Here is a 16,605-nt window from a genome sequence, read left to right as displayed (position 1 = left end):
AGAATGTAATTCATAATGAAATGTAAGTACGTGTTGCATTCTCAAAATTGCCACAAGGTGCACTATAACAGGATAGGAACAAACACGAATATGGAAACAAACATGCCAATGCTTCACCAATGCATATTCTGAAAAGTTAGAATTATGACACATAAACTAGCGATTGCAATTGCAAGAAAAAGTCTGAATTTCAAGATTAAAAAAAAAAAAGTGTGGGATGTAAACTCAGAATTCAGGGAGAAAAGGTTGAGTTAAAATCTAGCAATTCTGAGTTTATTTTTCACAATTCTGTGAATTTCCCCCTCAGAATTGTGAAAAATAAACTCAAAATTGCTAGATTCTGCTAGTATTATTTTTAATATTCTTTTCAGTGCTGATAACAGGCTTTCATTGTCCTGGCCCATTGTTTCAAAGTCAAAAAAGAAACGGATGAGACAGAACAACGATAGATGTCCTTGTATCTCAAGTTTAAATGTGTACTAAGACATTTTTTTTCATTCTTTGAAAACATTTCCACACACGATCAGTAAAATAAGTCTTTTTCTTTTTCTTTTTTTTACACTCTGTATGTTGTTGAAATATATTTTGAGTTGCTGAAATAGTTTAACTTGTGTAAATTGTCAAGTTAATGTTTAGCTTTATTAAGCTAAAATGCCATTTCTATATTTTTAGCTAAACTTTATACACAAAAGAGTCTTAAGAACCCTATTCTTATTAATATATATATATATATCCACACACACACACATACACTGTATATATTGTGTGTGTTACAATAAAATGTCTGTAAATTCCTCAACTAGATATATTTGATTGAAAAGCTAGTCTGCTAATGTGTCTGCTAGTCACTCTGAGCAGCACTGGACAAAGGCAAAGTTTAAATGTAAACTAGGTATCATTCATTCGTTCATTCCTTTCTAGTGGCCAGAACGTGGGCTTTGCAAGCCGGCCTAAGATTCCTCGCACCCCTGACAGTGACGCAGGCAGTGCTGGCAGGTCTCGTCTGCCCCCCCTGGCCCCCCAGTTCTCGAACAGCGAGCCCCAGCAGAGCAGCAGCAGGCCCGGTTCGTCAGGGGGCTCCGGCGGGCGGCCCAGTCAACAGAGTGAGTATTTCACTCGACTTTCCCATCAAAACTAACTCTCTCAAACTAAACTTGTATGTATTTATCTTATCTATGGGATTACACACCAATCCCACCCATGTTTGAAGACTAACCTCGCAAAATTGAAATTTGATGGTTGATTGACATTTTGTATGTGTACAGTTAAAGTAAACACGCCTTGGTTATATACTTTTATTCTCATGTGTACCATATGTTGTGTGTCATAATTGTGGACTCTTATACACCATGACAGGCCATTCCTTACCGTGATTTTACTACGGTTAAAGACTGTCGCTAACAGTTCCGGTTCACATTACTCTGTATGTCCTTAAAGGGATACTTCACCCAAAAATGAAAATTCTGTCATTAATTACTGACCCTCATGTCGTTCCAAACCCATAAGACCTTCGTTCATCTTCAGAACACAAATTAAGATATTTTTGACGGAATCCGAGCGCTCTCTGACCCTCCCATAGACAGCAAGGATCCTTACACGATCAAGGTCCAGAAACATAGCAAGGAGATCGTTAAAATAATGCATGTGGCATCAGGGCTTCAACCGCAACCGACACAAGTTTCAGTGCTGGGTTGCCAAGTCTGCTTAACAAAACCAACCCAACTGGTATTCCAAACTAGCCCAATCACATTCCTGGGGGAAATGGCTATCAAAACCTCCTTCCGGGGGTTCCACCTCAAGTCAAAATTGTTTAGCAGGAGGGAGGGGTATTTCGCTTCAACCTGCGGACTTAAAAAAACAACCTGCGACAATGGTATAAAAGTAGCCCGATAACCGAGGACTTAGCAACACTATTGCAATGTATGCATTTGATTCAACTAAAAAGAACCAAATTATAAGATTCATTACTTCAGGAATCAGACTACACTAGTTGTTCTGTTCAATTTTGATTCACTGAGCTAGTATATTAAAACACCCTTTTTTTCCTTCTTTTTTTTTTTTGTTAAAAAATTTAGTTTTTAGTCATTTATTTTTGCATTTTAATACTATTTAAACATTTTAACAATACAGTATTTTTTGTTGTACATTTACACAGAATTGTATTTACAGAGAGGAAATATGCAAGAGGAAATATGAAGTTCAACCCTGCCGGTAATGAGCACCATACAAAAGTTGGTGTATTTTTACATGCCCATATAGTATCAATTTGTCTGACAGCCAAAACCTGTCTTTTTGTTTTTTTCTTGTGAGGGATTGTTTGTGTCTTATGTTCTTCAAAAAATATATTGCTCCTTGTGCTTGTATTTGAGTTCCATATAAATCACATTTGAGCAATGAAAGGAACCAGTTAATGGAAATCTTGTAGTTTAGGTCGACCAGTGTTCCCAGAGTATTGGATTCCACACGGAAAAGCTTGGGTTACAAAAGTTAACAGTTTAGGCTCAGATTATTTTACATTAAGTGATGACTAAATTAAATAATAGAGTAAAGTGGATTTTTATAAATGGTAATGTAATCTTAAAGGCTTTAAGACAGTCAATGGTGATAATATTTATGAAAAAAAAGACTATGAATGCAAATATGAAGATGTTGGACTTGAGATAAGGGAACACTTTAATGTGTCTTTATTTGTTGACTCTCTCTTTCAGTCGTTTGGTCTTGTTTTTATTGGAACAGATGTCAAGCAGTATGAAGAACAGCTGCAGGACAGCTGAGTGTGTCGTGACGTCAAACCATAGTGTGTCTTGGAGATTCTAAGACGTCTTAACATATGCATTAACGGTTCGTTTCAATTAGCTGATGAAAGTGAAGGATACTTGGTTTAACAAGTTACACTTAGACAGCTATAACCCAAATAATATAAGTGATCATTTAATTCTAATCAGATTTGGGTTCTCTTCTGTGGAATTACCATAATTTGTACATAAATACATTTATTAATTCACCAGACACTTTCAACCAAAGTGACTTGCAAATGAGGAACATATATGTGTTTTCCTCTGAACCTAGTGTGTACTAATTGTTATTAGTCTTCTGGGTGGTTGCTAGGGCATTCTCAGTTGTTTATATGTGGTTGCTAGGATCTGGGCTGTTGCTAGGTGGTTGTTACAGTTTTTCGGTAATTGCTAAGGTGTTCTGGAATGTTTGTTAGAGCATTATGGTGGTTGCTAGGGTATTTGGGGTGTTGCTAGGGCAGTTAGGGTATTCTGGAATGTTTTAGGTGTTTTTGGGAAAACAGGAAATTGAGTAAAGATATAAGGTAGCAAGTACCAAATATGCGTTTCAAATAAATGTTACACCATACTGCTGCTGCTGCTGTTGTTCTTTCAATAAGGTATGAATGAAATGCCAAAAGAACATACAATAATAAACCTTTGTTTTTTTATCAAATCATGACACCACAAAATATAAAAACGTGTGATAATTTATCCAGTTTAATAAAAGACCTAGATACACCGTCATTGTCATCTTTAGGGCATACGCGCGAGCGTCACAACACGTTTACATTAATCTACACCCCGCCTCCAGCAGCGCAGGGGTGTTGGAATGTTCAAAAACAGTATACCGTCGCTCAGCCTTTTCAAACTCTTTTGAAGTATATCGGGGCCTTTAGGGTGCCCTGGGCGATCGATAGGCTGTTCCGTGTTCTTTTTAGGTAGTTGCTATGGTATTTTAGGTATTCTGCTACAGGGTTTGTGTGGTTGCTAGATTTTTCTGGGTGGTTGCTATGGTGTTCTGGGTAGTTAGGGTGTACCGGTGATTGATAGTGTGTTTAATGTGTTGCTAGGGTGTTCTGTGTGATTAATATGGTATTCTGGGATGTTGATAAGTGGTTAGAGTGTTCTGGGTTCTTGTTAAGTTGTTACAGTGTTTTGGGTGGTGGCTAGGACGCTCTGAGTGATTGACAGGGGTTCTGGGTGGTTGGTAGGGTGATTTGTTTGTTCCTAGGTGGTTGATAGGACATTCAGGGTGACTGACATGGTGTTGTGGGAGGCTGCTAAGGTGTTCTTGATTTCTAAGGTGTAAAGTGGCAGGTAATTTATAGAGCGTTCTTAATGGTTACCTGGGTGTCCGGGGTTGTTGTTACAGTGTTTTGGTTGGTTGCTAAGGTGTTATGGGTTGTTGTTGGGGTGTTCAGAGTGTTTGATAGGGTCTTCTGGGTGGTTGCTAAGATGTTCTTGCTCGTTGCTAAGTTACTCAGAGTAGTTGCTAGAGTGTTGAAGGTGGTTGCTTGGGCATGGCTGTGTGGTTGCTAATGTTTTTTTTATTATTTAATTAATTAATTTTTTTTTGTTTGTTTGTTTGTAAACTGAATTTTAGCAGTAGTGTTCCTGTGCATTTGATGGTTGAAGTAACTTAAAACATTCATTACCTCTTCACATTTACAATGTCAACATTTACTGTTTTCAATGACAGTCAATATTATGATCAGACAGTGGAAGCAGAGTGTACATTCATTCATTGATTTGATCACATGTTCTTTGTTTCTCTCTTCTTCATTCTATCTTCTTTCACCATTTCTTTCTCACTGTCTCTAATAATGAATTTTTTATCAGTCAACTGTGAGGTCTGTCTTGTCTTTCTGGCCTTTCTGTCTCACAAATCAGATGGAGTTAGTCTTGTCTGTGTTGTGTTTGGTGTTACTCCTTCCTGCCCGCTACTGAACTTTACAGATGCATTACTGGAAAATCAATTTTCCTCTCTAATGCACACATAGTCAAGGCTCCATATTATGTTTACTTCCTGTTAAGTGCTACATCTTTTCTATCTCACTGATCGTAATGTTACAAACAGGAAAGTGCAGCTAGTGTGTCTGTTCAGACCACAATCTAATCAGTCAAGACCACTGAAAACATGGCTGTTGAACATTATTACCCAGTCACTTCTAGAGGGATGAATCTCACCAAAAATATGCATGGCTTATATTTGAGATCAAAATTAATTACATGAAATGACATGAGTAATTGCCATAAATTCCATTATTATGTAAAAAGCCGCCTTAAATAATTTAAAAGACATTACATCACTATGGTAGATGAGAAAAATCACATATGTAAACAACGTATGCAACGTACACTGCCGTTCAAAGGTTTGGGAACAGTAAGATTGTTTATGTTTTTTAAGGGAGTCTCTTCTGCTCATCAAGGCTGTATTTATTCGATCAAAAATACAGAAAAAAACAGTAATATTGTGAAATCTTATTGCAGTTTCTAATATTTGTTTCCTATTTTACTATACTTTAAAATAGAATTTATTTCTGTGACGCAGCGCTGAATTTTCAGCATCATTACTCCAGTTTTCAGTGTCACATGATCCTTCAGAAATCATTCTAATATGCTGATTTATTATGAGTGTTGAAACTGTTGTGCTGCTTCATATTGTTTTTTTGGAACCTGTGATACTTTTTTCTTTGATCCTTTGATGAATACAAAGTTATAAAGAGCAGCATTCGTTCAAAATAGAATTTTTTTCTTACAATACAAGTCTTTACTATGACGTTTTATTCATTTCTTGAATAAAAGTATTAATTTCTTAAAATAAAAAAAATGTACTGACCCCAGACCTTTGAATAGCATTGTATATTGTAACACAAAATTGCTTTTTTAAATAAATGCTTTTCTTTTTAACTTTTTATTAATCAGAGAATCCTAAAAAAAAAATATTGCAGATCCCCAAAAAAATATAAAGCAGCACAACGGTTTCCAACATTGATTATAAATCAGCATATTAGAATGATTTCTGAAGGGTCATGTGACACTGAAGACTGGAGTAATGATGCTGAAAAATCAGCTTTGATCACAGGAATACATTATATTTTAAAGTATATTCACATAGAAAACTGTTATTTTAAATTGCAATAATATTTCACAAAATAAGTTTTTTTCTGTATTTTTGATCAAATAGATACAGCCTTGATGAGCAGAAGAAACTTCTTTAAAAAACGTTAAAAATCTTACTGATCCCAAATTTTTGAGCGGCAGTGTATGTACGTGGGTACGTTGTTTAAGTTCAGATCAAAGTATAAATATATGTGATACTCTCCAAAATGGCGCTATAGGGTGACGCGGAGGAGATGAATTGTTGAATAAAGTCGTTATTTTTGTTTTATTTGCACACAAAAAAAGTATTCTCATACCTTCGTAAAAGTGTCACATGGATTATTTTTAACAATCTCCTTGCTACGTTTCTGAGCCTTGATCGTGTAAGGACACTTACTGTCTATGGAGGGTCAGAGAGCTCTCAGAATGCATCAAAAAAATCTTAATTTGTGTTCCGAAGATGAACGAAGGTCTTACAGGTTTGGAACGACATGAGGGTGAGTAATTAATGACAGAATCATTTTTGGGTGAACTATCCTTTAACAAATAAGCCTGCCATACCAAACAAGACCACAGAGGGGTGCCAAAGGAATGTATATAAACTACAATACGGATCTATTCAGAATCACTAAACACGCCAAAATACAAATGAAAAATGGAAACATTTTGTGTGGACTCTGAAGGCGGCTCGACGTCATAAGTGATCAGTGAGCTGTCAGAACAAGTGATTGCGTGTGTTTGGAGCGTCTGATGCACTGTAAAAGATTTACATTTTGAAAAATTGTGGAAACTGACAAATAAACATTGACTCAACAAATTGCTTCCCAAAAATTACCCCAAAACAAAAAAATGCATTATACTAATTTTAGCTGAAGGTCTGAAGTTAAAATTAAAAATGTATATTCATCGAACTTATTAAATCGTGCTCAGCCAATCTATCAAGCAGAAGTGAAAAATCTGTGTTGGCCCAGCAAGCTTTGCAGCAAAAAACGCGTGTACGCATGCGCCTGAGAGAAACCGTTGGCGGATTCACATTCCTGTGCGAGTGTGAGAGTGGAGCCGATGCTGAGAAGCGACAAAATATCATTTCCAGACGGATTTTCCATCATTAAAGTTATGGTGAGTACTGAACTTTGTCTTTATTAAGTCATGTTTAAGTTAAACAGAGTGCAGGTCTCAGTTATTTCAACATAAAAAAGAAAAACGTGGGTATTACATTACCTTACATTACATTACATTACCGCCTCTGATAAGTTAACGTAAGTATTCACTAAACAAATTAAACCTTTCCGAATGTTTTACTTTAGGACACAATACATTTTATATAAATTACATTGTACTCGTGTAATGTTGGCGTTATAATAACTTAGTTTAGCTCATACTGATCTCTTGGTAGAGGTGTGCGATAGGCTATATATCGTCTGCGATAATATCGTAATTGCTGTTTTAACGATGTGGGGTTTGACATTATGAGTAACGTTATATCGCAAATACCAAACAAAACACACCTACAGACTGCACGCATACATTACGTGAAGGTTAGACTAGTGTGCGTGCGCATTAGAGTGCGTTCTTTCACTGCGTGATTCAGTCTATTAAAATGCATTTCGAATGATCACAAAATTCAAGATATGGGGGCAGAACATTTATATATATTTACATCATTTCAAATAGTTAATCAATATCACACAAAGAGTGACGTTTTTTCTTCCACAAAGCAACATGATTACAAATGTGATATTGATTTTATACAACAGTTCAATAAACAAGATGGTAATATTAAGGGACTTACGTTTTAGACACAATATTGCCTGTTTTTGCTCTATTTCACCAACAAAAGTAATTACAATTTGCGTCTCTTAGCAACATGTCGGTGTTTCCTTCCTGAATGAATCAACCGTTTAAATGATTCGGTTCAGTCGCAATGACAATATCAATATTTTCAATATCGCAACACGCCTATCTCTCAGTTACCTAAAGTTACTATTTGTTGAACTAAATTATTTTTATTTCACTTCATGATTATTATATTAAATGTATGAGACACAAGGAAAACGTTTCCGCTTTAACAATTTTTTTTTTTGCCCTCAGTGTAACCCACCATTGCTAGGTCTGAGCTCACGAGGCACCATTTAGTCAGAAGTGTAGAAAAGGAACCACTATGAATTTCACAGTGAGTATTTAACTCAGTTCTTACTGAATATGTTAATTCCATATTAGTGTCAAATACTTTGAGCTCTTAGATGCAATTCGTGTGACGTGGATCTGTGTAATGCAGGCTGCATAAGTTATTGAAGTTATATGTAGACTTATATTGGCATTGCTATTTTATATTTCTTTACAGAGCCATTGGAGAACCACACAACTGCAATGAAAATTGGAATAGTAAGCAGCAGCAGTTGCACTTCAAGAGCCCTGTCAAGTGTGCTAACTGTCTCTGTTGTCCTGGAAAAGGAGGTGGTGCTTCACAGCTTAGGAGACTTTGTAAATGTATTTATTGTACTCTTTGGATTATTGTATGCACTCAACATGGAGTACAACAAGGATTTACAGTAAAAGGTTAGTTCACCAAAAATGGAAATTGTCATTAATTACTCATCCTCATGTCGTACCTAAACCCGTAACACCTTCAGTCATCTTCAGAACACATATTAAGATATTTTTGATAAATCCGAGAGCTCTCTGACCCTCCATAGGAAGCTATGCAGCTTACACATTCAAGTTCCAGAACAGTAGGAAAGACATCATTAAACTATTCCGTGTTTAGAAGTCGTGTTTCCGTTTTGAGATTACACTAAACACTGGTTGAAGTAAACTCAGATAAATTATTACATTTTATGGTGTTTTTGATATTTTTGCATGTTTGTGAATGTATATTAATATTTCAAGTGCAATTCATCAGCTTTGTGTATCTTATGAGAATTAAAATGCATGATTTTGTTAGGTTTACTGTGTAGAAAATTTCCATGTATTTATCATTGTAAGGTATTTTTACAATATTGTTGTAGATTTTATTAAAAATGTATTAAAAGTGTGTCAGTGTTTCATCATTTAATGTTGTTGTTGTTAAGTAGTTTGCATTATTACCTCGCTCTCTTTCAACTTTAAACTGACGCCTTGTGATAGAATACGTGCTCTGCTTCTGTGAATGCCAACTTTGATCTAATTGGCCATCTCAATCATTTTGACATTGACGTGTGTGGTCAGTACCCAGGGGCAGATCAGCCTAAAAATGTCAACTTTTAAACAACCAACAGAGTACTGCGTAATGGAGTGCAGCGGTACAAGAATGTCAAATATTGGGGCGGATAGCAAAATCAATCATTGTCTATGGCGCTTGTGGCACTGCATTATAGTAGTACTATAGTGAATTAAATAAATGAAAAATAATGATAATTTTGGTGAAATAATTTCACAGCTTAAAAGTAAATTTTTTCTCAATGGAAAATGTAATTTCTTTGTTATTGTCGATGTGGATATTTCTTCACCATACACAGTAAAATCCCCAGTGTTAAATCAACACTGCTCAGAGTGTATTTGGTCCCACTCCAAATAGTGTTAAAGTAACACTGAAGCAGAGTTAAAGCTAATGAGATAATTAAGTGATTAATTAAATGATGATTGAGCATTAGTGATGAACAGCTGCTGTTAACAAGCAGAATCACTGAAAGAAAATAGAAACACAAGAACTACAACTCACTTCAGCCACAGCCTTTGATAAAATCAACTGAAATAAAAGACATTAAATCTCTGAAGATCTCAGCAGAGGAGGATTAAACAACTCCACAAACAGCATCACCAGCTTCACTCATTAATAACCAGACTCACTTTATTTCTGTCAGATGACTACAGAAGATCTTATTGAGAATTAACTAAGGTTTAGATGTTGATGTTTTATTGGTCAAAAAATGATGCCACCATCATGGAGGACGGTGTTTGCTGTAGTTGGGCTCTTGACCCTTGTAGAACTTTTAAATAATTTTGCTTCTAATTAATTGCAATAGTGTTTCACTGCAAACACTTGAACATTGCTGAAGCAGAAGCTTGATGTAGCAGATTACACTTTCTGCTTATAAAAGACATGACTAACCAACACAGTGGTTTCTCTTACTTGCTCTTTGGTTATTGACTTAAATTCATCAACTAAAAAGCAGCCAACAAATATGTAAGCATATTCATAAATAACATCATGTGTTGCTAGACATATAATTATAGTTCTACAATAAATTTGAGCTCTAGATTAAACATATAGGACCTTAACATTTCAAAAAGTTGAGGAGTTTCAGGTCAAGCTTTTAGACATGAACACTTGTCATATGATCCTCAACAGTGGTGACAATAAATATTTATACTGCAGTGCATGGTGGGAGTTTTTACTATGGTGTTACCCAGCATGCACTGCAGCTTGAAGAATTTTGTTGATTATCACCATTGTTGAGATTCATATGCTGGTTCTTGATGTCTGTGTTTGTCTATACGATACAGTTGTTCAAAAAATTTTAGGCAGATGGTTTTAAAAGCATTAACGATAACTGTTGGCTGCAACATTTTCTCATACTGTAACATCAGCGGGTTAGATGCACAAACACAAAATAGAATAAAAAAAAAAGCATACAGTCTGGCATGTTCACAATGATCGTCTCCTCACACAGAAGCATCTACTATGTGCTCAGTGTAAAGCACTGATTTTTCTCCTTTACAACAACATATGCATTGTTGCAAAGAAACAACTAACACAGCAAGTCAAGTGTCAAGAGCCTAACCAAAGTAAACACTCATCTCCATGATGGTGGCATTGTTTTTGACCAATGAAGCATCAATGTTTAAACCTCTGATAATTTTCAATAAGAGCTTCTGTAGTCATCTGACAGAAATAAAGTCAATAATAAGTGGAGCTGGTGATGCTGTTTGTGGAGTTGTTTAATCCTCCTCTAATGAGACCATTAGAGATTTAATGTCTTTTATTTCAGTTGATTTTATCAAAGGCTGTGGCTGAAGTGAGTTGTAGTTTTGTGTTTCTATTTTCTTTCAGTGATTGTGTTTGTTAACAGCAGGTGTTCATCACTAATGCTCAATCAGCACTTAATTAATCATATAATTATCTCATTAGCTTTAACTCTGCTTCAGTGTTACTTTAACACTATTTGGAGTGGGACCAAATACACTCTGAGCAGTGTTGATTTAACACTGGGGATTTTACTGTGTATGATCGTGATGGTATGCTGTTGCGTCTGTGCATTAATTTAAAAGACGTGTATTATGTATCTGGTAGCCGAATAGCTGTCTGAAATATGATGGTGATTGATCACTTCACATGCCCGTCTCATGGTTTATCTGTAAATGTAATTATCTTTTACAGTGACTGACTATACTCTTATTCTTTTTACAAACAACAAAATTCTCCCCTCCACCCTCATTAGGGATAAATGGGTTAACCGCTAATTAGAGTGACTAAACCAGTTCTAAACATGCCGAGCGTGTGTGTGTAATATTCCGTACCTTCTTTTCACCTTCCAGGCAGCCAATCGCATAGAAAGTGAAAAAAGAGAAGCTTTCAGCAGGAGAAGCCTATCGCCAGAGGAGCATCCAACTTCCTGTAACAGCATCCAAGTTTCTTATCGCGGTCAGGCCAACAGAGACGGCCGTGGGCCTGCGGAACAAAGCTGAGGATTGTGGTTTCGGAGGGCCTTTCAGCCCCTGCCACAGAGCGCCTCTGTAACACAACACACTTGGGCAATAATCACAACAAGTACTTTCATTATCCCACAACCTTCCGAACGCCTGGCGCTCCGCTCCTGCTTTGTTACTCTTGAACCTCGACCACCCTCGCTCAGAGGAAGCAGATAGATGTAAAAACATAGAAGAACGAAGGTGTTTTCGGTCAGTCTGAATTGTGTTTTCCGTGTCGCGCATGCGATTTGTTGCTGTTTTATTGTTGTCGCTGCTTTTGTGTACGTTTTAGTCTTAAAACTTAATATTGCCCTTTTTTGCATGAGTGTGCTGTGTAAAATAGACCTGGTAGAGGAAACTAAAAGGTAAAAATTGAGCTAACATATTGATGTTTATACCTGTTGTTTGCGAATTTAGGTTTGTTTTGTGCTTTGAAGTCACGAATTGTGAATATTTTTGTACATTAAATAAATTTTATACAAAAATGTCCTGTTGCGTCATATTACAAAATACTACTACTACAAAAAAAAAAGGTAATTTCAAAATATTTTAAGACAAGTTATTTGTATCGTCTTATGTATATTGGCTATATAAAACATTCATTTTTTTCATAATATTTTGGCAGAAGATGAGAAGTCCTGCTGTGTGTCATGTCTTCCCCCAGTCGGCCTGAACATCTGCGCAAACGAACAGTGCTGAAATCTCAAGTGAACTCACGTCTGTAATTCTTCTATTTTGGGTTCGTTAATCCTCTTTCTTTTATTTGTTCTCTTATTTCACATACTTACCTGTTTGTCTCAAATATCTGTTTGTGAGGCGTGAGTTCCAGAAGTAGGCTACTTGGGAAAAACATTTGAATAAATGAATGTAATGGAGATATGAAGGTACTAATAATAACGTGCTTGTTTGAGTATGAGATCAAATGTCAATAATGACAAAGAGTATCATTTTCTGAATAAAATATGTGCTTGTTTAAAAATTCATGGGTTATAAAACATGCAAAAAAGTTCATCTGACCATGAACCATGATACGGGCCAATAAGCAACTGCTTAGCAACTGCATAAAAATGTGCTGAACAACCAGCCAAAACACTTCAGCCACTAAGCAATAGGCCAGTAACCATTCAGAACAGCAAAGTAGCAAAGAAACCATAAACATTACTTACACTATCAGAAAAAATAAAAATTATATATATATATTTTTTATTTATATTTTTACATTAACAATGTAATCAATATTCAATTTATTAAAGCCATGTATGAATCTCATTAAGTTACTGTTTTTAAGCATTTTACATTTATTCCAAAATAACTCAAGGCAGTAACAATTTAAACAATATATTTTGTGAACTTATGTTCATCTATTCTTTTTAATAGTTAACTATTTAACTATTTTTTAATTTTTCGCATCGTCAAAGCTTGGTAAATATTGGTCACAGACAGAGATTTACTTTAAATTTCACCAAGCTGATTACTCACTAAAAACTCCCACAGATCATGTTTCCATGCTATTTAAGTCTTATTTTAATGGAACAGTGGTTATATCTAAGGCGTATATCACTGGCGTTACAGAAACGATTTCCCGTCCACACTACACAACCGAAAATGCATGTCACATGACCATCCATGCAGGTACAACCATAGACATGGTAGATTCCCTATTATTTAGATGGCGGACACGTCTATGTGCTTGAAGCGGTCGAATGGGGCATCTACATATCTATGGGTAAAACAATGAGCATGATGCTGTTGTTTACACGGTCATCAAGGATCGAAATGGCCACGCCACCATTTTCAGAAGTCTCAGTTTTGGTCCGTGTACACTGAAACGCAACCCCAGAGTTTTCGAAAGTCTCCATTTTCGAGGGTCGAAAATAAAAGTTGTGTGTTTTAAAATGAAAACGCACTAGTGAAAACATAGCCTAAATGTGTGAGTTGTTTGCTTACTTTTTTATTAGTCTTCCCATTAACACAATTAACTTGTTTTTGGGATTTATCGCATGAACCAATCACAGCCGAACATAGTCATATCCAATCATATCGCGATGAAAGCATTGCCTCCTCTCACGTGACTTTCCCCTATTCATCCTTAATTACCCCCCAGAAAACACGCTTTAAGGGGTCTGTTAAAACTCAGTGGGCTCAGGGGAGATGTGGACTTTACCGCTTTACCTGCTAATGTCACTGTTGGACAATGTTTCTTTAGAAAAAGAGTGATTTATACACTTTTTAATTATATATTTTGTAATATTGGCGTTGTTTATTTTTGTACTTTTTTTTTTTTTTTCTCATCCAATATTGTGAGGAGGCACTGCCTCCCTTTCCTCCTCAGAGGAATTGCCCCTGCTGCATATAACAACCATCCAGAACACCCTAACAATGCCCCTACCAACCGTATAGCACATCCAGGGCTTAATTTGTGCCGGTGTTGTGCTGAATTCTGACCCCTGCCAGATTATTACCCCCCTAGTATTGGTAGGTTTAGGGTTAGGTGTGGGGGAGGGGTTAGGATTAGGGGTGGGGTTAGGATTAGGCAGTCAGGTAGCGATTTCAACAAGGGGGGTAATAATTTGGCAGGGAGTCTAAAATGGGCACAACACAAGACTGGCGTGATGAATGAGTTGATGAATTAATCATCATTTATGAACTGATTAAAATAATCTTTTGGGTTTATTTCGCATCAAACACAAGCCAACTTTAAGCAAATATTGTATAAATAGTGTCTACATTAATTCTAATTCTATTTTTATACAATAAAAATAAAACGTAGGCTACTTGAATTAAAAAGCCTTGGACAAACTATGCAAAAAAAAAAAAAAAACTTTGAACTTCACATTAAACTGCTTCTGTTTCACAACAGCCGGCACAGACGTGCACGTACGGCTAGAATCGTCAAGAACTCGTGCAAGCGGAGCTGCGCAGAAAGTTACAAAAAATGCGTGCACACCGCCACGAGAAAAGACGTCGCGCGCACTCAACGCGAACTTCCGCCAACACCGCGATGACGTCATATTTTGCGCGCGCACCCATGCAAACTTGCAGATGCGTCGAGTATAAATCAGCCTCCACGCGCCAATGAAAGACGTTCGTGCTGACCTATAGCTTGCATATATTTCATGAAAAATCTTCTATTATGAGCGCGCTTGCCGCACATCTACATTTGAAAAACGTTCTGAGGGAGTCCATGGTTTCAAACGCTGGTTTCAAATGACTGATTTAATCTTATAGTTTGTGTGGATTTATTTGCTCATCTAACCTACATGCTATATTGAATAAATGCAGGAATTTCCCTCATTATAAGCTTGAAAGATGCGGGAATGAGTAAAACTAGCTACACACAATCCCCCACCGAAATTCAGGACCTGATTAAATATAACTCTATTATGCAGAGATTTGTAAAATAAAATTCCACAACTTTTTCAGGCCTGGAAATTGCTGTTTTAAAATTTCATGGCTTTTCCATTTTATTCATGACAGTACTGACCCTGAAAGCAACTGATAATCAGTTAAACTGGTCCACCAATGTGATTGCGCGAATGCTCTGTTACCTTTCCCTCCTGTAATCACATGCCGGATCCGTTACCCCGCTTTGTTCTGGGACCTCGCAATTTACAATTTAAACACTTGAGCACATCCCAACATTAGCAACCACCCAGAAGACCCTTACAATTGCAATGCAATGCACTTACAACCACCAGCAACACCCATCATGGCAGAAAGTAAAGCCCACTCATATTTTCTCCAGTAAATGTAGTTTAACTAAAGTGACTAATGTGTTTTATCTGGCAGGTGTTTTGCTATCTACCATTCAACAGCTCTGACGACAGCACTGTTTCTCCAGCTTCCTGGATGGTGCACTACAACAACGGGACACAAAAACAGCCCTGCAAAACAGGAATTATTTAATCTAACTTCAGCTGCGTCCTACAATCCTCTCTTCCTTTCGTTCTCTCTCCATATCCTGCTTTATTCTAACTGTCATGGTCTGTCCATGTGCATCCTGTGCTTCAGGGGGATTTTTCCTGCCCCCACACTTGGCCTGAAAGTGGACCATATTTGGACCATAAGTCCCTCTGTTTCTGTCCCCTAAAACAACACCTCCTTTGCAACCAGCTCTTGGCAGACATGAGTGTGCCCTACAGATTATGTCGTCCAATCGGCCCTTTGGGAATGAGGAAGTACAAATGAAACCATCAAAGAGCAAGTTTGTTGTTAACGATGGATAAAGCTGGGCTCGTCTTAGCAGATCCCAAAGCAAGGTTGCAGAGTTACTAGATCCGGAGATGTCGAGTTAGTTAAAGCATGGCAGTGTCCTTCTAGCGGAAACGGTCCTGCGTACGGAACGCTGTGCTCTTTGGAACAGAATTCCTGGTGAGGTTAGACATGTCCACGGGGGACGAGCTCTTGGGACATGTTTTTATGTCTCAAGCTGAGCTGTTTTGAGCTCGGCATGATGGAGTACCAAACATCTGAATCCTCAGCTGTGTTGTACCTTGCATTTGCAGATTTCCTGCAGGCCTTGGCATTGTGACAACCCTACGGACAAGCACTCAAAAAGCGAAGCAGATGAATGCATGTTCAAACTTTAGTTCAGAGTGTTTATGTATAACTTTATTAAAACTATTATTGTCACCTCATACCAGATTCATTTTTTTTTTATTATTATTTTACTATAGTGGAATTGCACCTTGCTTTGTTTGCAGTAGCTTCAGGCCTGGATATTTAATGCTCAATAAAGCATTTCTGTCATATTAAAATACACAATACAGCAATAGCCATCATGTGAAACTCATGTTACTTGTTTTATATAAGGTTTGTATATATTTGTACATATGTCATCATGGTGATATCAGTTTTACCTAGTATTCTTTGAAGTATCCTTTCTTAAAGGATTAATTCACTTCCAGAATAAAACTTTGCTGATAATTTACTCACCCCCATGTCATCCAAGATGTTCATGTCTTTCTTTCTTCAGTCGAAAAGAAATTAAGGTTTTTGAGGAAAACATTCCAGGATTTTTCTCCATATAGTGGACTTCAACGGGGACCAACAAGCT

At 36.8% G+C, this 16,605-nt stretch overlaps 1 protein-coding gene across 4 annotated transcripts in view; it reads left to right on the top strand.

Annotated features, from left to right (window-relative positions):
* The window catches only part of LOC131530854 (lisH domain-containing protein ARMC9), a 51,749-nt gene extending 35,573 nt beyond the window's left edge, over positions 1–16,176 (top strand). For 3 of the 4 annotated variants that reach the window (XM_058761337.1, XM_058761336.1, XM_058761339.1), the window contains 2 exons: positions 922–1,103; positions 15,339–16,176. In XM_058761337.1, the coding sequence (XP_058617320.1) occupies positions 922–1,103; positions 15,339–15,370 (214 nt within the window). In that variant the 3' untranslated portion in view covers positions 15,371–16,176. Of the gene's footprint in view, positions 1–921; positions 1,104–11,396; positions 12,067–15,338 lie in introns of those variants that run through there. The other variant, XM_058761338.1, reaches the window with a different exon arrangement.
* The last annotated feature ends 429 nt before the right edge of the window (positions 16,177–16,605 follow it).

Source organism: Onychostoma macrolepis, chromosome 22 (genome assembly GCF_012432095.1).
Source record: "Onychostoma macrolepis isolate SWU-2019 chromosome 22, ASM1243209v1, whole genome shotgun sequence".
NCBI classification, from domain to species: domain Eukaryota; kingdom Metazoa; phylum Chordata; class Actinopteri; order Cypriniformes; family Cyprinidae; genus Onychostoma; species Onychostoma macrolepis.
Note: the sequence above shows the minus strand (reverse complement) of the source record. Positions and strands in the feature narration are given on the sequence as shown.